Source organism: Halictus rubicundus, chromosome 3 (genome assembly GCF_050948215.1).
Source record: "Halictus rubicundus isolate RS-2024b chromosome 3, iyHalRubi1_principal, whole genome shotgun sequence".
Classification (NCBI taxonomy): Eukaryota; Metazoa; Arthropoda; class Insecta; order Hymenoptera; family Halictidae; genus Halictus; species Halictus rubicundus.
In genome coordinates, this window is record NC_135151.1 from 20,411,961 (window position 1) to 20,435,755 (window position 23,795).

Consider the following 23,795-nt stretch of genomic DNA (forward strand, 5'->3'; position numbering starts at 1 on the left):
ATATTGTAAATATTTGTATTTGGTTTTGACATATCTTATTTATTTTAATATGTGTCCTTTATTTTAAATATATTTAAACTTTAATATATTATATTGTACTTACTATACATTACTATATATTATACGTGTCCGATGATACGTGGTCAGAATCTATGACATTAAAACGTTTCAATTGATTTGTGTGATTAGTAAAGAACATGATCAAACTTTACGGTTTTATGCAACAAATTTACAAAAACAAGTTACGTTAGAATTTTTAGTATATCTGATATATTTGTGGAAATCCGTTCAGACTGAAAATTTTGTTAACGAAGTTCGCAAAAACTGCACGTTGAAATTTTTGTTTCCGCCTAATAGTTTCGGAGATATCCAATAAAATAGAATTCCTAACCTCAAAATTCTGTTCTCACCCCGCAACGTAGATGTTGCGCGATGAAACAATAATTGTCATTTTCATGAGTCTTATATTGTACGGAAAGCTCATCAAAATCGTGTCTCGCTTGAGTAAATTCCCAGGAAAAACAAGGTTCATTTTATTTGTCTGACCATAGAGATTTACTCCACTTGCCAGACCAGGAAATGTCCTATTTGTCTGAGCGCAGATTATTCTATTCTACTTGCGTGGACATATATCGTTTCCATTTCACTCGTTTGTCCACAGATTAACCACATTTCATTTACCCGACCATAAACTGTTCCTACTCCAGTTATCTGCACATTAACCAACCCCATTCTACGATACTTATCCGGTCGCACGCCGTCCCTATTCTACTTGTTCCATTTGTATACCTCCATTTCGCTTGTCTGGTCGTACGCAAGCTTTATTCCACTTGTCTGACTATATACAGGTATCATTCCACTTGCTCCACCCTACAACCACGCGTCTGCTTCTTTCACTTGTCCGATCATACACGGCACGATTCTACTTGCCGCGATTGGAACGCGAATCTTGTTTCGAACAGATGATAAAATGGAAAATCCAATTCCGCAGCACTCGGCTGATTAAAAATGGGTCTTCTCTCGCGGAATTGTCCTCCGCTTGCACTTTGACAGCGAACGTGACCCAACAATAAACAGAACAGCAATCGATAGATGGAGTTTCACATCTTTTATTGTTACACTTCGGTGGGTCCGAAAAGTGTTTGAACGCTACATTTACGAAAAATTGATTTCAGCTGTGACACTTTCGTTTGAAAAAGCAGTGCAACAACGAACACGGTCTCATTCCAAAGCGTCGAACTTTGATTTTTATACATATTTATTTTTACCTATGGCATAAAATTGAAGGGATGTTTTCACTTGAAAATTCTAATTGAAGCGTCTTTCAAAACATAAAGAACATTTTTTGGTGAACGAGTCGATGGGAGATTTGAAGATTGAAGACGCCACGCTCGGTTTTTTGGGACCGTTTTATTAAGTTCTGCCTTTACAATAATATAAGGTTCACTGTGAGAATTTGTTCCCCTATTTCTTCCCCTTTTGTTCCTGCCCTTCGAGCCAGTTCTGCAAAGTCTCGCAAAGTTCAGAATCGATTTCATATCAGAGAATGAAATCTACGTCTACCAAAAAAGGCCACCCCCTCTCTTTTCCCCGAACCAACAGCCCTTAATGAGAAGCCACGCAGGCTCGCGACGTAGAGCGCGCATAAGCGAAAACAACGTGACCTTTCGCGCTCGAGCTACAGCCGAATAATTCCGGTGTAGTTTCGCGAATTCATTGACACCGAAACGTCCCAGTTCGGCGTTCCTCGCGAAATTACTCGGGGCCAAAGTTACCGAAATTCTTACTCCGCGGAGAACTTTCGGCAACAACAGCCCGTGATTTCGCAGCGCAAGACGACGAACGCCTAACGAACAATATGTTCATCTCGCACTCGATTTTGCGTCTTCTGCGTTTCAGCCCGTCGCTCGAGGACCTTGCACTTTCATCATTAGCCATCTATTGTTCCAGTCGTTCATCCGCGTTCGACCCATTTTATGTCTTGCGAATCAGCAGCTCTCGAGCGCAGCGCGCTGGATGAAGCGCGCCGGCGAGCCGTCGTGCTCGCAGCCGGATCGTTGACAGGGGTTGATTACGATCGCTTAGATAATCACGCGTATGCTTGCCTTCGCCCGACAAAGGGGAAACGCAAGTATTTGCCTCACGCGTCTGCGTTCTGCCTCCGGACATGCAAATGAATTCTCACGTCGCTTTCCGGAACGTGCAAAATCGGCGTGAAAAGAAATTTTCTGGAAAAATTGTCTAAAAATGAATTTCTAGTACTCTCAGAATGCAAAATGCTAGAATAAAATATCTCTATCTTTGGAGTCTAAAGTGTGTAATAAAATGTTTTAATTGTGTGTTGTGTTCAGAGTGTTACTTCGCGATGAAGAGGAGTCCATAATATTTATTTCCTTTCTGTGTACAACTATTCGCAAAAATTGAGTTAAAATTGGGACAAGATAGAGAGCATAGGGTGGCACAGAAAAATTTCGTCGAAACAAAAGAATAGAGAAGCAAATATATTATCCATAAGTAATCAATTATTTGCAAAGAATTTCTTTTGCCTCTAGTTCCGATCGTTGAAGAGGAAGCACGTATTCTTTTACAGTTTTCGGTAAAGCAGCCTGTGTTCAAAATATTCTAAAAAGTATAATTTCTTTTTACAACCTTGTAATAAAATGGCGGCGTCCGTACCTTCCGAGGATCATATTCGTCATTGCATACTTTTTCATTTGAATGCGGGATTTAATGCAACGGTAACAACAAAGAAAATTTGCGATGTTTATGGAGATGTATCGAAGGTAGTGTTCCTGATTTCTCAACATTTTTCATTTCTCGAGAAATGAGAAATAAGACTATATTTCTCGATAATTCTCGAGAATTTTTAATAAAATAATAAAATATTGGGAAACTTTTACCAAACTTTTATAAAGTGAAACATTACGCTTTCGTTTTGAAATGACTTCTTAAGAAGCATAATGCATCAGACAATCTATTTCATTTTTTTTTGGAACAAAATCTGTAGCCGTAGAAAAATTTCTTTCATTTTGTGTGGATGTTGGCATTATCGTATACAGAACATCCAAAAGTTGCTGAAGATTGGGTGTCCTTTTTCCAGTGGACTCCAAAATTTGGAATTCCTTTGTTAGAGTCTGGAATTTATTTTCTTCTGCCGCTAAACTCTTGACACTAAATTCTTGAAGGTTATCTGCAATTTCTAATTCAAACTGTTTTTCCAGTGATAGTTCCTCATTCTGAGAATCTGAAAGTTTTTCACTATTTTCATAAGAATCATTGTTATATTTTCTAAAAAGTCTGCTTAGAATTTGTTTTGCCATTTTATACATATCTGCCTTGGATGTTGAATAGAAAAATATATCTTCTGAATCTTTTTGCAGAGATTCTGGATTATGCAGATATTTTATAAGGGATACAACAATCTTGTCTCTCCTTTTAGATATTTCTTCTTTAATAACAACAAGAAACTCATTACTCAAACTCAGTATTGAATTTTTCTAAAGTTTTGAATACGAATTTAAGAGAATTTAACACTAGGTTTACGGGGCCCGTCAAATTGACGGGTTCTAATATTTTTAATTTACAATTATTGAGATTGCGAAGATCCATCTGCGTGGAATTATTCAACAAACTTATTTCCTTAGGTATATATTATTTAAGAAATGGCTGAAAATTTGGCTACACACATTCTTCTTCTTCTTATAAAGTAATGTAAAATACTCGCTTTTACTGCTCCGTAAACCTAGTGTTCAGAATTTATATGTTACAAAATAAATGAGATTCATAAGAATTGTCCTAAATTTAAATTTCTCGAGAAATACTGGCATTTTTCTCGAGAAATTAGAAATAATCAATTATAAAGTTTCGTCGGAGGCAGAGCACGTTCGACGTAGGCGACAATGTGGCCGGGTATAGCGGCGTCCTTAATGAAGTTATAACCTATTTACGACAATAGGCGTGGGTTAACGCGCGAAAGCAACCGGCTATTCGAATCAGCTCGCATTTTGAACAACGTCGGTACATTTTGTTTACGACTCGGAGCACTTGGCCGACGCGGAAACACCGTGGCCTGGCTAGGAGTACACGGGCGTTTCGGCCATTAGCATTTCGGCCACTCATGATTTATTCATGAAGAAGGCAGCGTTCTCGCGAGCACGCCGCCGCTCGCTCGCTCGGCCCTGTCCGCTCGCTGCCAGAGAATGCGCAACAATGCATTATGATTTACTATGCAAAAGGTATGCGCGAGATCGCTGTATAAACGTTCCTGTTTGAGTAGACGCGCGAAACGTTCCTCGGGCTATCCCGGAGAAATGCTCGGCGCGAACGTTCGCTCGCGTACCCGCCCCGCGACCGTGCGACTTTAATCGCCATTATGCTCGCGCAGCTTCCGCTTCCGAGGATCCCGCTGATTCCGCGCGTTCGTTCAGCGATTTTTTCCGTGACGCGAGAATCGTTCTCGCCGATTAATTACGGGCCCGTTGTCATACCGCGAGAAACCGTCACTTGCCCGGGCTGAATATTTCCCGAGCGGAGTTCCTCAGCTCCGGCCAATTACCATAAACCGGGTGGAATTATGTTCGCTCGGAGTACGATCGGAATCTGTTGATCCGTTTTTAATGAAATCGCGAGCACATCCCGATTCTGGATCCTGTGAGAATAGGTTATCCCATTCTCCGGGTTCAACTTCCTTCTATAACATACTCGCGCGAAAGCGTTCGCGGGAGTTCATCCTTTCGGAGCTATTCAAACAATTAATCCGCCCGGCGAGATCCGATTTCGCGACGCGACGGTGAGACAAGGTATTCTGTTTTGAGGATTTCGGACGTACGCGCGTTCCCTTAATAGTAATCCTCCGGCTGCGGTTCGCTGTCGCTATAATCGTATACCGAGGAAGTTTTCACTCAAGCTTCGATACGCGTCCGGGCTTTCTATGATATGACGTCGTTGTGGCGTTTCTGTGCGTCGACCGCGACGGTATTTTCAGAAATCTATACTCCAGACAGGAGTTCTCGTTGCCAAACGTTTGGAATCGTCGATTAGTCAGGAGATTGAACGATTGGCTGAACTTTGCCTCGGGAAACCAGATATTTTTAATTCTCTTTTAGGTAATCCTGTAGATTCTGCCGAGACAATGCCGAGAATCCAAGCTTCAATCCTAGGAGATCACTGGTTCAAAAGTTATTGTCAACAAAAGAAGCTAGTCCACTACACACCCTTCTGACTAACTTGAACTAGTGTTCTCCTAGGATTGATACTTGGATTTTCGGAATTACCTCCCCAAAATCTACAGATTTTCGCAAAAAAGAGTTGAAAATTTCTGGTTTCCTCAGGGAAAGTTTGACACATTCACGACGGGATGTACCACCGGTGGTACCAATACAACTGCCAAAATACCGGGCTGTCTCACGCGAAAAATTCGATTTTTGAATTTTTTAAAGGTAACTATAACTCAGCACTGAATATGCTAAATTGAAAACGGTTCGTCAAACCTCGAAGACATAAACAAGTAACGCTGTCGAAGCATTTCAGAAGAGAGAAAGAATTCTCGTTTAATCGTTTTAGTTTATTCTTTTGGGTTTCCCGAATGTGATCTGTTGGTTTCACGGGAAGTCGGACGCGGCAGCTCGTGTAACGTTCGTTGCAAGTCAATAAAATGATCCTGGCAGATTTGCATAACCCGCGGATCCATGGATCTTCCCGTGCAAACCTCGACTTCCTACCGTGCGGCAGTCGAGCGAAATTCCGCGTACATTTGCGGGCATTAAATATTCAGTCAGCGGAAAGTTCGACAGGTGGTGGACGAACGGATTCCACGGGATAACGGCAGGTGTTTGATATCCGAAACTTACCGGTCACTATGAGCCTGGCAAACGAAGAACTTTCTACGGTGTCGCCTGTGACATGGTGGACGGTCCGGCATCGATAACTAGAACGGGCGTCCGACGAAGACACCGAGAACACCAGCAGCTCCCCGGTTGGCAGCATATGGTATTTATCATCTGAAAGCATATTCGCATTTCTGATTCCGTTGCACACATATACACTGCCACCTACAGGCACATGTACAGGGTGCATAAAAATTAGATGTCACGACCATTATACCGTGATTCTACACCTTTGGATCGGTGGAGATCTGTTTAAAAAATGCATCACGAAATTGAGCTCGACCTTGAAAGACATCTTTGTTTTTGTTGCATCGTATAGTACTCGTCACTTAAATTTTTCGACACTTTGACCTTGATTAACACTAGGTGTACCGGACCCGTCAAAATGACGGGTTCTAATATTTTTAATTTACAATTATTAATATTCTAAAGATACATCCATGAGGAATTATTCAACAAATTTATTTCTTTGGGTGTATGTTATTTAAAAAAATGGCTAAAAATTTGGGCAGCACGTGTTCTTGTTATTTTTATGAAGTAATGTAAAATAGTCACTTTTAGTGCTCCGTAAACCTAGTGTTAACAGATCTCCAGAAGGGTAGAATCACGACGGTGGTCGTGACATATAATTTTTATACACCCTGTACAGTTCCCAATTTCTGTATCACTAAACCTACCACCACCAGTCAAATTGACCGGTTCCAGAATATTTCTTATTTTACAATTATTGAAATAAGAAAAATTATTTCATAGGAAACGGTTGTATAGATACCTTTGGTAGAGCATGTATTACAGTAGGGGAAGCACAAAGTCTAAATAAAATTGATCTTGTCATTTTTATAAGGGAACATGTGCTAGTTATTTTTAAGGCTCGGTAGGTTTAGTGTTAACCCTTTGCACTCGGCGCTATTTTAATTCTGAAACTAAATTTTACTTCCGTAGAATATTTTCCGTAGAAGATTTCCAGATATAATATTTAAATGTTTAGTAATCTGTTAAATACAAATTTTGTAATGTAACAAATATTTTGGGATGTTTTTTGTAATTTCTTTGAAATAATACCACAACAATTTTTAGTGGCGCATCAGAGTCACCACTCGAGTGCGAAGGGTTAATACCGTTATTTTCTACAAAATTAAAAATTAAAAACCAAAGTCACCCTTTCGCAGACCAAAGGGTACGGTCAAATGTGCCACGAAATTGATCTTACTTCATACTAATCGATAGGGCTCCCAAAGAAAAGCCTCTGTGGCAAATTTCATGTACCCCCATCACAAGGGTAGTTGTAGGGTGAGCACAGTTTAATGAATTATGCTCTAATTCTCTTTCGAAACATTCAACATGTGTCCACAAATCAGTACACATTATGGTCTCCGTTTTTCCATTGTTTTTGCCCTTGGTGGGTGCAAGATTAAATTATTTAACACTATTTTATAAATATCAATTGCTAGCATTAGTCTAACTGTTGAAACTACATTTTTCAGCAATTAAACTTGCTCATAGCTCAGTGTCTAACAGTTTTCAACAGTTCCGCGACGAAAACTTATAAGCGAGATCTTTTTTAATGTCAATAAAACAAGTCGTGATTAAAACTTTTACTTCGCAGAGATAAAAATCCCATCAAAATCAATCCCATTGTTGTCCTGTCGGATTTGTCGCGACCTAACCAGAAATGACACGGGAAATACGAAAAAAAAGCTATAAACAAACTATGAAATAAACATTTGTGTGTCAAACGCAAGTTAATTCATCCTTCCTGTGATTATTTTACGCCACAGAATAATCACGAATTCCAAAGGTCGCGCGGAAAGCCCGTGATATCACGTTGAAAATTTAGACGTGCATCGACAATGAGCGCGCCTTACACGAAAATCCCGCGGACCGTGCCTCGCCACCTATGCACCTCTATTATTTTCTAATATTCCCCGGTGTCTTTTTATTTTTCCGTCCGAACTCCAAAGGCAATTGCGTCCCGTTTCGCGGGCCGCGGCCCGCGTTTCCATTAACATGCAAATTTCTTTAATGGAAAATCCTCTCTGTTGTCCGGGGCGTCGGTGCGCGTGTCGTAAATCGACGAAAAATAAGAGAAGTCCGGAAAATCATTCGGAAAGCTAGGCCCTCGCGTTAATGGTGACCAACGGCGCCATTAAACGGACGTGTAAAATGAAAATTCGAGCCCGCCGCCGCCCCGACACGTCCGGCCCGCCCGCGCCCGTTTTTCGGGCTTGACCGAAATAACGAGCGCGTCCAGCTCACGGGTTCCAGGCGTGGGAAACCCGCGGGAACGGGGCTCGCAAAACGGCGACCGGTTAACTCCATACAGTGAACTGGCGGGCACGGATCGATGAACGGTTAAAAAATCCGACGAGCCGACGAACGTCAATCGTGTAACCTGGATTTAACGCGGCGCGACCATCCGACCAGGTGAAACATAGTTCTACGCTGCGGACGTTATGCGACCCGCTTATCGGATCCTTTCCACCTATACGATCCAGTTCTGCGACTCCCCAATTCTCGTTGCAACGCCGATTTAACATTCTTCAGGATTTTCCTACGCCCTGGTCCATAACCCTTCGTAGGTTATGTTTTTTTACGCCTCCCGCTCGTTTATGTTTACGACTGATTTTTTTTACTGTTCTAGGTTTTGGATAATGAAAGACAACATTGGAAACGTCCTCCTGTTTCTTAAATTAAATTATAAGGTGACCTTTATTTGACCTTAAAGGTCAAGGTGACCTTTACTTTCTTACGTAAAAAGCATTTTTTAGATTTAAGAATATGCGAACGTGTGGCTCGCCAAGTACTGACAAACTTTTGTCTAAAACATTTTTTAATTGCACTATTGGAAATGCCTAAGAAATGGTGACATAACTTAACGAAGGAATCGAAAAGTAACGGAGATATTTAGGTGTTTTGTTTCTTCGGACACACCCTGTATATATATATATGAATTGTTATAAATTTGTTTTTTGCTGTACCCCACCACAATGTAAATACAGCGAATTCCCGATATAAGTCACTGCGAGCCTCGCGTTTAATGGTCACTGGGACTACCAACACGGATAGTGACTTTTACTTTTTCAGCGTGCACTGTGTATTTCAAATGCAACGTTCGGCGACAACCACGGATTTCGTCTAATTGTCACTCGCCAGAAACGTGCAAGTGACTTATATCGAGATATCACCGTATTAACCGTAACCTTCTCTTCTATATTCGATTGTAAACCATGTGGTCGTTAATGCGACCACTTAAAAATAAACGATATAAAAAAAAAAGAAATCTGAAAAAATTCCGGAATACCGATTGGAATCTCTATCTTAACCCTTTGCACTCGGCGATTTTTCTTCCGTCTTAGAATATTTTCATTTTATTCATACGAAACTGATCCGATTTCCACATATAATATTTAAATGTATTGTGATCTATTAAATACAAATTTTGTAATGTGACAAATATTTTGTAATATATTTTGTAATTTCTTTGAAATAATGCCGTTACCAGTCTTCGGTTTTCTTGCAAATAATAATTATGACGTTGACAAAGTTTCTTGCCTTTTTTTTTTGATTTTGGAAAAATTGTCGATCTTTAGGTAATTTTGTAAAATTCGATAGTACAGAAATAAGCCTGGAATCATTTTAAAGCTCGAAACTTCTCTTATTGAAGAACGTTGCTCATTTTCTTCCGAGATATTTTCGCATAATGCAGCGGGCGAGAAACTGAAAACCCCAAAAAATACTATAAGTTGAAATACCTCTGTAGAAACACTGAAAAATTTTTGCATGATTGAATCCACAACAGATTGGAAGATTTAATCCTCTCATTTCCAATGGCGTGAAAGCAGAAGTTTCAAACTTGAAGTTTCAAATAAACAAAAATAATAATAAATAAAAAATTAAATTCTGAAACAATTATTAATTGATTAATAAATAAGTTGTATTAACTTATTATTCTTTTAATTCATTAATTACTCAATTTATTTATTCAAAAAGAACTTTTTTTCATAATAATAAATTACATCGTAATTTAAAATTAAGACCAGGTTCATTATCGTGCTATTCTTTTAAAGAAAATCAGAAATCGAACATTCATGTTTGGATTCACTGCAAATTTGGGATTCGCTGTAAATATTACACATTGAAATGAAAAAGACCTTAAAATTCCTTCAAATCTCGATCAAAGAAGCGAATAAATCAAAAATCTAATTATCACATTGTAAGCACCGCTCGATACGAAGCAACTTTCGTTGGAAATATTCTTTCGCACAGGAAACGGTCTCTGAGTGAATTTGCGACTACTTCGTCTTTAGAGTAGCAAACATAAAATAATCATCGGCAACGTAAATAATCATGGGCACGTTAATATTCCTCGGTTTGTGAATATTAAGCGGACCGTTTGCGTCGGTGTCCACTAACTGCATGGTGGGGTTGGGAACGCGATGCTCGCGCGATGAATAGATACATCGGAATAATCGGCGTTACGCGTACCAGCCGACATAATCCTGGAAAATGATTCTGGGTCACCGAGCGAATCGATAGTCGGAAAAATTCGAACCGCAGGCCGAGGGCAGTGTCAGTCGACGTCTATTCGGACCGCGCGTCATTGATCGACGTCCGAGGATACCGTCGATCCTGGAAATTGAACAGCATTTCGAGATAACGAGATCCACGATTGCGTTTCCCGTGACTTTTTTTTTTCAAACGATGCTCGCGATAATCACGGGACTCACTTGGTTGCATCGCAGCCTCGTGAATACGCCGCTGCGCCTGTGATTCGGGATCAAAATCCATTTTGAGTTTACTCTATATATGTCACGAATGCCTAGCAGATAAGAGTCCCAAAACTATCCCCACTCCCGCGGGGAACCAAGGCCTCTGTCCTTTTCTACGTTCGGTGTGAATCGAGGAATAGTATCTCCTGGCCGATATATGTCCCTGGGTAGATCCGTGTTTTGGACGTATAATGAGTAAACACTGTATTCCGAGATTTTAGAGTTTACTCTATATATGTCACAAATGTTTAGCAGATAAAAGTCCCAGAACTATGACGCGATGTATACTGCGAACCGAGACCTCTAGAGCTTCGAAGAATAGTATCTCCTGGTCGGTACATGTCCCTATCTAGACCCGTGTTTTGGACGTATAATGAGTAAACACTGTATTCCGAGATTTTAGAGTTTACTCTATATATGTCACAAATGCTTAGCAGATAAAAGTCCCAGAACTATGACGCGGGGTATACTATGAACCGAGACCTCTAGAGCTTCGAAGAATAGTATCTCCTGGCCGATACTTGTCCCTATCTAGACCCGTGTTTTGGACATATATCGAGTAAACACTGTATTCCGTGATGCTAGTAATTGAACTCGTGGATGCGTCACAGTACCTGTTGCAATATTGTTTGCAAGAAGATTTTCGATACTAAACCCACCGCGGTTAAATGACCGTGATTTTTAGTCAACAATTGTCGAAGTTATTGAAACACCTCCAATGGGAAAGGACAAAATGAATTTCATTGTTCCAGCAGGTATTGTATTGAAAATTGTATAAAATCTATACAAAGTGTTGTCAAATATACAGGTTTCCATTGGAATGAAAACATAAGGGTGCAATATGTCACTGTAATTTTTTTAGTTTTCATTTGTTGGTATATGCCACTAGGTTTTAAAAATAGATTCGTTTAAATGACCGTCTCTGGACTTCTTTAAGAAATCGAACCGTGAACACCAGGTATTAGCTACTTATTAAACAGTTTAACATAATCCCGGAGACAGTAATCTAAACTTGTTACGTCGCATGATCTTGGTGGCCAATTCACATCGGTATTGCGAGATATCACACGATCATCAAACTTTTCTCTCGATCGTCGAACAGATTCATTGTTTGTCATTTAACAATTTCTGCACGCTGTAAGACTGTATATTTTTCCGCGATAAAGTGACAACCAATAATCAACGCTCTCGTAAAATCTGGAAAGAAAGAAAAAAAATATGGCTGTAGTAAGCTGTCAAAGGTGCCAATTTTGACACCTAGACTGGGAATCTTAAATAAACATTTTCTTCCTGAACTGCCACAAACTGGAGTAAAATAGAAATTTATTTTCTTTCTTAATAAGTTTAATACTTTGAAAATAATGTAACAGGATTTAACAATTTTTCTAATGTTTCTCCTGTTTGAAAATACGCCCACCCATTTTTGACATAAATCCACAAAATCCGCAGTCTATTGATCTCTAGAGATCACCCTTCTAGTTGGTACAATCGAGACTTTTCTGTACCCTGATCAGAGCGTTGTGGTCGAAAATGTGTAAATAAAATGTCTTGTTACTCCCGCGACCAACGGTCACCTACAATTAATTGGAGTGCCGACAATAAAAATGAAAATGGCCGAAAAATCCAAGGTTCTCGGCATGAAGGTGCACTCGAGCCCGTACCACAATGCCGTGGAAACAGGAGCTAGTATCCGATATCATGATCGATTAATTAAACTTCTTGCTGGAATCCCGCGAGAAACGCCAAATGGCTAGATTCAATTCCAAGGAGCTGTGTCAGAACTGGCTCCGATAAAATTAACTCGGAAACGCCATCGAACTTCACTCGAGAAATGGCACCGGTCAGGGGCGTCTAGGTGGGGCGCAGGAAATGGTCCCTCGTCCCCGGTCGCTCTCCGAGTGGGGGGAGGTGGAGGGGGGGGGGGCACAAATTATAATTTAAATTACGCGAAATCGTTGCACTCGGAACGGAGCGACGCGCGGCGCCACACAAAGGGCCATTTCGCCTCGCTATTTTTCCCGCTTGTCCTCTTGTCCGGTGCGAAATATATTACGTATACAGTACACTCCCATCTTCCGCAGGCGTAACCGGCAGCGACGCGCGAGCGCGCTCGTGGGAAACGCCTCGCGCGAAAATGTTTTCGCCCGCGTTCGCACCTCGACAGATAAACGACTGCTTTTGCACCGATACAGTATTCATGCACATTGTCTCTCTCACCCCCTCCCCTTACCCTCCCCCTTTGGCCAACCCCCGTGCGTTTTTACGCGGACTGACTCTCTCCCGGCAATGTCAATATGTCGACGTTCGTTCCACTCATGCATGTGCTCGCTCGTGTTACATTATGCTGGGAAACGTTTCTCGGAACTATAGTCGACCGAAATGCAATGGCCACTCTTGCAAATGGAGGGGAGTCTAAGTATTTTGAACGGGGCTCCAGAGAGTTCTGGATCTTTTTAGCTGTATTGGTATCTGTTCCGTGTGGGACCTTTTTAAACCCCTTGCACTACTACATACAGTGATTTCTCGATATATGTCGCCAACGCCTGGATGATAAATGTCGCGGAATTATCCCCACGCGGGGTATACCCCGTGACAGGCCTCGGACACCGAGGAGTGTAAACATAACAAGGGTATGCCTCCTGTACGATACTAGACGTGTCGTTGACATATATCGAGAATTCGCTGCGTTTATTTTATAGTGATTAGAAACTCGTTCGTCGTTCGGAATTGCATAGAAAGTCTACAACAAAATAGAATTTTATTTCTATAACTAGACTGCGGAACTTTATGCAAAATTGTTTCCTTCAACTGCAACAAACTAGGGTCATGTAAAAATTTGTTTCATTCCTTGATAATGTTCACGAGCTGCAACTGATACATTGATGTTCTCAGGTTTTTAAAAATCTGTCTACTTTATTTAAATTGCATCTACTCATTTTTATTGTAAATGCATAAAATCCACAGTCTATTGATAATATAGATATTTATTGGACAATGTGGCCAGACTGGGGAAATCGAGGGGAATACAGTTACCCCCTCCCTATCGTTGCCGGATTAGTCACGTGACGTTGTGACGCGTCACGTGACCCGGCCGTGGCGGAAGAGTGGGGAGAAAATGAGTGGAATGGCGTCGTAGGAGGGGTAGAGTGGGAGAGGTTAATATGTATGTTATGACTGGTCCCGTGGTTCTAATATTAAATCACGTAATAATAAGTAGATGCAGATTCATGTTTTCTCTCTGTTCGATTGGTTAATAATAATTTATTCGTAATTATACAATCTGTATTTCCGTGGCTGAATCCAGCTTGTTACATACATAAATCAACAGCATACGTATGACGGCAAAATCGATATGGTAAATTCGTATTGCGCTCTTCTCTTTTCTTGACATATGTTTCACAACGAATTCACACATGCGCACACATTCACACTTGTACTCATATTTATATTCATGCTATTCTTTACGTATCATAAAAATATAGTTATTATATTATATCATTGAATTTCTCTGATCGTGTTTAATTTAAATTATGCAAACATTTTATTTACTTGTTAGTCTAGACAAGTTCTCTTCTAAAAACAAGAAAACAGTTTTTACTGTTTTTACTTTAATGATTTTTATACTTTTTATGAAATAAATGTATGAATTATATGATGCTTTGTTATTAACACATTTATGGTGGGTCATTTTTGACAGATTTACGAGGCGAATTCGCCAAATTTCGGGAAGTTACCATTTTGGAGAAACTGTTACAACTTCGTTACCAATTAACATGTCTATTACAACATATCTGATGACACATTGAACAATTTATAACGTTTTATCCATTTATTTTGAGATAGAAGTTTGAAGAATGTAAAAATGCATATATGCGTCATCCTCTGCGAATATATCAAATAAAACTGGAACACAGTAACTTGACTTTTTCATTTATTTTGCGCAAACTTTTTTAATAAACGTTCCAAAAGAACTTGTTTCCATGGAGCCTTTATTGTACAGATTTTAAAATATCTGGTCATTGAGGACACTTTTTAAAAAAGATCCCAGGGGTGATAATTCTTTTGACAAAAATTCTACGGATACCGTAGATTCTAGAAGAACAAATATTTTGTTAAACGAAACAAATAAGTTCGCCCAGAATTAAAAAAAGAGCTGGAAGATATTATTTGGAACACCGATTTTGAAGACTATGAACAAACAAAAAATGCCGGTCGGATATGTATTAAAAATGAATTCAACAAAAGTACAATGTGCTACAAATATCATATTTTTAATATTGAAAGTCATTGAAATCATAGAATTGTTACGATCATATTACCGATAAATCTGGTCGTTTAATTAAACTTCCAGTTTGATATTGGAGTAGAATGTAATGGTCCAATTAATTTGACTTTATATTACGCCTGAACTGGAGTATAAAGGAAAAACGAAAAGCACACTTTATAGGCTGCTATATGAAATTATTCACGTTATTATACAACGTTACATTACATAACGTCTCACGTTACGTGTACTAGTGTTTATGAACATAATTAAAGGCATAACAAACATAATAGAATTAATTTGTACATATATAATAACAGTTTGTTTGAACGAGTTCCTGGCTGTAGACTGAATTGAATGAATTCAAGTGAATTTTAAAAGTAAATATATAGATCATATGGAGCCATAATTAAACTATGAATATTTAGACAAATTTACATTTTCACAAATAAATTTAAAGAACTTGAATTTACATGAAACATCATTTCCTGTTTAACAGTTAACAGTTGAACTAGGCAAAAAAGTTAGTTCCTACTTTGAAACATATTCCGAAAAGAACAATTTTAAAAATTAAAGAACAATTTTTAAAAGCTTACAACTATTTGAACTCAAATATGTAATTTTTTATCTAAATTTTTCTGTTTCTTTAATTTGTATACACAAGGAAATATGTTCTACAAACGACTCGAATTTTGTCAAGATATTAGAAAGGTTCGTTTACTAAGTAATGTGTCCAAATTTTTTTTTCAAAAATTGGTATTGCAATGAGAAAAGTGATGGTCACGATTATTAACTTTCATATCCGGGCCTTTAATGGAAATTCAAAAGACAGGTATTGGAAGATGTAAAAATCTACAAAGTTAGAGTTTGCGATTTATTTAAATTAAAATTGCAACTTTTAAATCATTTTTGGCACATTGTATGGTACACTAACTCTTCCAAGCTTTTCAAGAAGGTCAAATTGTTTGATCGTATTTTGAAGATTCCCTTTTAAAGGGTGTCGAGATATATAAGAAAAGTTCGTTTCTTAATTTATATGTCCAAATTTTTTTTTTAAATTATTGGAAGATGTAAAAATCTACAAAATTAGAGTTTGCGATTTATTTAAATTGCAATAGCAACTTTTAAATAATTTTTGGCACATTATCTGGTACAGCAACTCTTCTAAGCTGTGCAAAAGGGTCAAATTGTTTGGTCGAATTCTGAAGGTTCCCTTTAAGAGGGTGTGCGAATATTTTCCCACCAGCGTATAATCGGGAAAATATGGTAAATCAAAACGCGCGGCTGGGAAAAGCAGCTTGTTCCATTTTGCAAACCGTGAATATTACGAGCCAACCCAAACTGCAGGGCAATGATGTATTCTGTATGGTAAGTAGCACGGAGCGTAAGAAAATGTCTGAATAAGGCCAACTAGAGGTCGACAAAAAATTCCAGCAGTTCAACGAGGGCGCTGCGCTGTGTCGCACCCTCCCGGGACTCATCCCTTTGTCATAAAATAAAGCGAGAGAGGCTGGTTCGAATCTGGCCGGCCCGGTGGGTGTTTCGAAACAGATTTTCAATTTGATAGCCTACGGGGGCTGCTTCACTTTCGCGTTGTATTCCGAAAACTGTATGGCAATCCTAAAACATGTAAGTGCAGGTACGTCTAATCTCCCTAAAAAACGGAATCTTATTAAAAAAAAAGAGTCCCATAATTAACACGTTCGTCGTCCCGCCACCCATACGTGGGTGACGGAATTATTTGTGCAGGTTTTAAAATGAATTTTTGCGATGATATATTCATTTTACTAAACTTGATTAGGATCTGTAACATGCAAGAAAGTTGGAGGATTATTCGGTATCATACATTTAATTTTTGCAATTTTTATTTCATTAAATTACTTACTTTGATTTTATGGAATTTTTTGGGGTTTCTAGTTGGGCGTTCAAAGTGTTAATGGCACACGCTTCAAATTAAAATCTCTTCTTCAATTCTTCTTCGAATTGTACAATTTTTCATGATTCATGATATTCTACAAATATCGTCGCGATCAAGTAACTTCAGCTCCTTCTGATTTCGATAAAATTTTGTATACCTGTTGCGAACCATAACCGCGAACAACGCGTACGGTCAGCGACGTATGTTTGCAGGGAAAATGGTAATCAATTAATTAGTAATAGCCGGCGAGGTTTGTTTGCAGGGAAAATAGTAGGTAATTTATTAATAAATGCACGAACGGGTATAACCCGAAGTGAGCTACTAGGTTGGTTAACTCTTATGCGAATAATCGAAGTGTTCTACAATATTCAATGATGTTGCACTTTATAGTTTCGATGCATATTTTCGTGCAACAATTGATGAGCGATCAGCCGAGAACATGAAAATCAACAATAATTGTGCCATATGTCAACCAAAATATTTCTATTTATTATTACCATTATTTTATTATTATTTTAAGTTTCTTATTTCACAACTATTCAGCTTATAAACACGCATGGAAAGCGATTGAAGGAATTTTTTTGTTCAAGCACATATTATAACAGAGACGTTTGTATTATTTAAAAGTAATAACATGAATATTCTATATTATTAAAGATTTATTGAAAAAAATATTGTTTTACTTTCTAAAATCTGTTATTATTTTTTCTTTCTTCTGTACTGAAGCCTACGAGCTCTAGACACGATTCTAATTACGAGTCTTACTTGTCTATTGTGTAGTCCAATAGTTAGCGTGAGATTAGGTAGTCAAATCGCGGTAGACTTCGTGAACGAATTTGCCGCGAGATCGGAGAGCGATTAGGATAGAAACGCGCGGATGAGCCTGACGCGAAGTCAGCGAACTGCTGGGATATTGACAGATTTCGTGAAGGAGCCTAATGCGAAATCAGGGAATCACTATGAAAGAGAAGCTCGGCCGAGTTCGATGCGAAATCGGGGAGCCATTGGAAAGTTGGATAATTTACAAACGAACCTGATTCGAGATCAGGTAGACACAGGGATATGGCAGTAATGACTTTCCAACTCTAATATTATTACATAATTGCTCCAACACGAGTGCTGAAGTTGCAACATGTGGGAATGGCCAATTGAGAATTGCTGGATCTGAATGACAATTAACTTTCTCAATTCATGATTGTCTAAATTGTATTTTACAAGAAATTAGATATTTTACAATTGTTGTATTGCTGCAGGAATTTGATTGTACAGTATGGTTGCGCAGGTACTATTGGTACTATTTTTGGCACTCAAGGTTATATGAAGGTCGTGACTCAAACACATTCAAATGTACTTTCTCTACAAGATGGAATGAAAAGAAAGTATTAGATTTCCTGATAAAAAGTAACGATGACTTTGAAGAAACTATGAAAAAATCACCGGACGATAGAAATTTTTAGGTACCATTTAAATTATGCTATAAATATTTTTTTTTGTCAATAAAAATAATAGAGATATTTAGGTGGCCTCCTTAGCTGAGACACCCTGTATATAATACATATATATATTTTTTATAATGATAAAAATTAAAATTTTCTTTAGATGCACACCAATAGTACACCATAAATATCGATTGAATATTCAACTTGGTTAATTAGATGTGATTTTCTTTCTTAAAATTGTTTTCTTCATTAGTATTTCTAATTATTTCGTACAATTTTGATTATCACGATAATTGAAATTACCGTAAATTACCATAGTTCCATATATTTCTGTACTTTTAACCGGAGTTTTTTGTAAGCATAACGTGTACATATTTTATTTCTATATACAGGGTGTCCCACGTAACACTTTTCACGATGTTTGAGGTACTTGCGATAATCTGAGAAACAAATATTTTCAACTGCCATTTCTTGTTGAAATTTTCATTACTTTGCCTTCAAGGTCATCCGAGGGTCATGGTACACTAGGTCGATGAATTCGCCTTGGTACGGGCTATAATACTGTTGCCTCAAAAATACAAAGTGATGTTTAAAAAAATGAAGGTAACCTTGACAATACTAAAGAAAAATTTTTCTCGCACTTCTTTTTATTGCAACGTATAGCCAATCGAAAACTGATCAACTTTTATTGAAAATATTTGTTTGTGAGATTATAGCAGGTACTTGAAAAATCGTGGAAAGTGTTACGTGGGACATCCTGTATATTATTTAATAAATTTTCCTTTTTATACTTGGTGTAAAAATGTTGAGTGCACAGTTTCTCTTCGTATGAAAAATAGCTTGGTGGGAAGTAAACTTGAAATTATCAAAAAGATCGGATCAGAAAAATCGTGGAAAGTGTTACGTGGGACACCCTGTATATTACTAAATGTTCCTTTCTATACTTGGTGTAAAAATGTTGAGTCCACAGTTTCTCTTCGTATGAAAAATAGCTTGGTGGGAAGTAAACTTGAAATTATCAAAAAGATCGGATCAGAAAAATCGTGGAAAGTGTTACGTGGGACACCCTGTATATTAATAAATGTTCTTTTCTATACTTGGTGTAAAAATGTTGAGTGCACAGTTTCCCTTCGTATGAAAAATAGCTTGGTGGGAAGTAAACTTGAAATTATCAAAAAGATCGGATCAGAAAAATCGTGGAAAGTGTTACGTGGGACACCCTGTATATTACTAAATGTTCCTTTCTATACTTGGTGTAAAAATGTTGAGTCCACAGTTTCTCTTCGTATGAAAAATAGCTTGGTGGGAAGTAAACTTGAAATTATCAAAAAGATCGGATCAGAAAAATCGTGAAAAGTGTTACGTGGGACAGCCTGTATAAAACACTGTATTCGATTATCGCGTGCGAAGTGTCGATCAACTCCTGAATCGGGAGTTGCGCATTGACACTGTCGAAGACCGGACCGCGAATGGTAATGCAACAAATCCGGTTGCCACTCGGTCGCCATGATCTGTGGTGAACCCCGTCCGCCATTGAAATTCCAGGAGCGTGATTTACAGGGGCTCCTTTGCAATTTAATGAATGAGCACGCGGCAGTCGGCGCACACAGACGCGATTCTTCTTGACGCTCTGTGAACACGTCAGACGATCGAACGCCCTCGCGTGCAAGTGATACGAGTGGCTGACGTATCGCGCGGCCACGCTACTGGCAAAATTTCAAGTGGACCAGTCCGAACGAGTCCGATAAAAAATTCACCGACAATTTACCCGGACCACTTTCTACTCCATACGCAACCCGTTCTATCGAGCGTTATGTGCTAGGGGAAAAAATTTGACCGAGCACGCGGCACCAATGAACGAAAAACCGATAAACCGAATATGGAAAGTATCGGGCGTAAATACCGTAACTATTTTCAACCTTTCGGAAGTTTACTGGCCGATGTGTCTGAGTGCCGGTGAACTTTCCTGAAGAGCAAATCGACCGATGGAATTTGTTGGACCGCGAGTGGGAGATGTAAAATACGTATTGAAGCTCGAAACGTTCGGCTGAAATTGTATATATATATATATTTCTTTTTTATTAGAAAATCTCCTGGGAAATTATACGAACTGACTGAAAGTATGAAATCAGATTGGTGGAGTATTTGATCGGAAAAAGTACGGTTAGTGTCTCGCAGCTCCTTTTTGAACACGTGGAATTAACGATTACAAAAGTTGAGTAGAATTCAAGGAATTTATTTAACGAAATGATAACCGGGAAGTTAAACGGTGTTAAATACGGATGGAACATTGTCGATATTTGAACTGGTACGTACCAGTTCGTGAACAAATCGTGCAACGATTCTCCCGGGCTTACTTTTTAAGCGGAAATCCTGGATCTTCGCAAGCATGGGTTAATCCTTTTCAAACATGTTTTTACATCACAGAGCGAGTGGAAATAGAAGATCGCAAATACGGATACTGATGAATTCTTTTGACGATAAAAATACGCAAAGATTTAATCTGTCCTCTAAGGTTAAAGAATATTCGTTATTGACACAGAGACATGTAGGGAGACGGATTTTTTCCTATAGCGACGTGATATATACGTGACCTGCTATAGCACGCAAAAACATGTAAGAAATGAAAGCACAAACTAGCTTTATTTGGGATTTATACAAAATTTTAAATCAGTTATTAACCCACTTGCATCATAAGGAAATATGAAAAGAAGGCCTTAAGAACTTGAATTTACATGAAACATCATTTTCTGTTTAACAGTTGAACTAGGCAAAAAAGTTAGTTCCTAGACTGAAACAGATTCCGTAAAGAACAATTTTCAAAAAACCTTACAGCTATCTGCACTCAAATATGTAATTTTTTATTTTTATAATATGTATTTTTTATCTAAATTTTCTGTTCCTTTAATTTGTATACAAAAGGACAAATGTTCTATAAACAACTCGAATTTTGTCGAGATATTAGAGAGCTTCTTTTACTAAGTAATGTCGAAATTTTTTTCAGAAATTAGTATTGCAATGAAAAAAGTGGTGGTCACAATTTTTCAATTTTATACCAGAGCCCATAATGAAAATTCGAAAGATGGGTGACTGGAAGATGCAAAAATCTTCAATGTTACAGTTTGCGATTTATTTAACACTAAAACTACCGAATGAGTCAAAATCACTTGCTCCTAATTTTTTCTTTCAGAAACATTGAAATTATGAATATTTTTCCATGAGAAAATTTTTTAATAAACTTCTCGAAGTGGATACCGAGACAAAACCGAAATCTAAACGATAGCAATTTTGTTGTCATTGTAAGGCAACGTCTGCCAGTTGCATCTAGTGCTCGGTAGTTCTAGTGTCAAATTTCAATAGCAACTTTTAAATAATTTCTGGCACACATTAACACATCTTGCGCGGGCACTTTGCCGCCAAAGTCTTACCGTGTTGCATTCATTCTTGCAACGCACGTTTTGTATTTTTGCAACGCATGTCTAACCGATTTTATTGTAAAAACACATCGATCACAAAAACCCATCAATAAAAATAATCCAGCAATAATCCGTGAAAAACGACTTTAGTCGCTTCCCGCTCAAGATGTGAAATCCGCACAAAACAACTTTAGTCGCTTCCCGCGCAAGATGTGTTAACTAACACACTAATTCTTCTAAGCTTTCCAAAAAGTATAATCGGCAAAATATGGTAAATCAAAACGTGCGAAAAGCAGCCTGTTCCATTTCGTCGAGGCGCGAAAACGAACGCCCCGCGTATAAACATAAAAATTTCGTTTCCGGGAAACTTTCTTTACCGGGACCGCGACCGGGGAACTTTGTTTCACCCACGCGACTATAATTACCTGCTAATAAGTGTAATGGACCGAGGGCCATGGCCAGCGTGCGCGAAAACACTGTTACGCCGTGAAGTGCGGATTAATTCCTAGAAAGCCGGACGAGAGGCAGTTGAGGGGAGAGAAAAAGAGAGAGAGAGGGGGGGGGGAGAGAAGGGGTGAGGGGGATGGGCGAGGGCAATGACAGGCGTCTATTTGGCTGATGGCGCAGGATTTAACCGTGGCTCGGCCACGCGAATATTTTTACATGTACACGCGGCATAATATGCTCGAATAAGCCTCGGCGTGCAACGCCCGGATAGAATAGAAGCGGGCGGCGTGCACGGTGCTCGAGCCATGGTACCCGCTCGGCGCTCTTTAACCGAAAAGGGACGCCATAAACAGAGAGAGAGAGGGAGAGAGAGAGAGAGAGAGAGAGAGAGAGAGAGAGAGAGCAACGTGTACTACTATCCGGCGCGGCAAGCACGATCGGAATGAAAGCACGGATGAATGGAGATACCGGATTTCCGGCCGGGTCAAATGAAACATTTTTTAATACCCATTAACGAATTGAAATGCCATTTAGCCGGTGTAATAATTCTGAAAGCACAGCCTCCAAGAAAGATAGACCCACCCGTTACCCGTAGCCCGGGACAGGCGGCTGTGTTTATTTTGTTTTTTCCCCCACCCTGTACCCCCTCTCACCCCCTCACCTAGCGAGAGCCTCGAGACGCGAAATCGAGAATACAATGGCACGCGAGCGAGCGAACGAATGAACGCGCGGTGCGCTTTTAGCCGTTCGAGCATTTAATCCTGGTGAAAATGGCAAGCGTACCGGCTCTTTGTTTCGGTATTAAGGGAGTGTAGACCGGCTCTGCGTTCGTGCGAACCTACTATCCCGACACGCCGCGCCGCGGCACGTGAATTATATAGTGTAACATAATGTTGTTGCGACGTTGCGCCGGTACGGGGGATCGGCGACGGAAATATGTGAATTGAATAATTCCGCCAGGACGCGTTGCGTTCTTCAAATAAACCGACACTCAAAGCGGGAAACGGAGGGACGAGTTTGACGCGGCTCGGGATAGTTTGTGACGGATTAAAGATTTGCTGATGTTTGGACACGGTCGCGTTCGCGTGTGTACAAGTATGTCGGCGTTCGTATCTGTTGATGGAATCTAAAATACGTTTGCGATCTCTGGAAATCAGGTGAGAGCTAGCCAATATTTGCTTGCGTAAATCAATGTCGAGGATTGTTGCGCGTGCGCGCGATACTGTCGAAAGTACTATGGAACAAAAAATATATCGCAGGACAAGTATATACATACGGCACGTATGGTCGCCAGAATTTCGTTTTACCGAACTTGAGAATCAACTTTCAGTACGATCCATTGGGTAAACCAAAACCAGTGTTATGGTAAACTGGACTAAATGAATTAGTAATTATTACTAGACTGCGGATCTTGATGCGTTTGTGGCTTCTGAAGATTTTCAAAAAATGCTACAATGTAAAATTCCACAGAATTTAGTACGATTTTTGTTTATTTCTGATCTACAAAGGTCACTGCCACTGAAAATTAAATTGGATTTGTTTCCGATTTCAAAGAATTTGCTGACAAAAATTGAAAATTGCATAAACGTCCGCAATCTAGTCATTACATATGGTGTTTTGGTTTTGCCATTTATGGGACAGTCAAAGTGTTAATAGA

General features: G+C 39.1%; 1 protein-coding gene across 1 annotated transcript in view; it reads right to left on the minus strand.

Annotated features, from left to right (window-relative positions):
* Positions 1-23,795, minus strand: part of LOC143352924 (cell adhesion molecule Dscam2) — a 332,337-nt gene that overhangs the window by 124,628 nt on the left and 183,914 nt on the right. Inside the window, exon 5 of the mRNA XM_076785960.1 lies at positions 5,850-5,999. Coding sequence (XP_076642075.1) covers positions 5,850-5,999 — 150 coding nt within the window. The remainder of the gene's footprint in view (positions 1-5,849; positions 6,000-23,795) is intronic.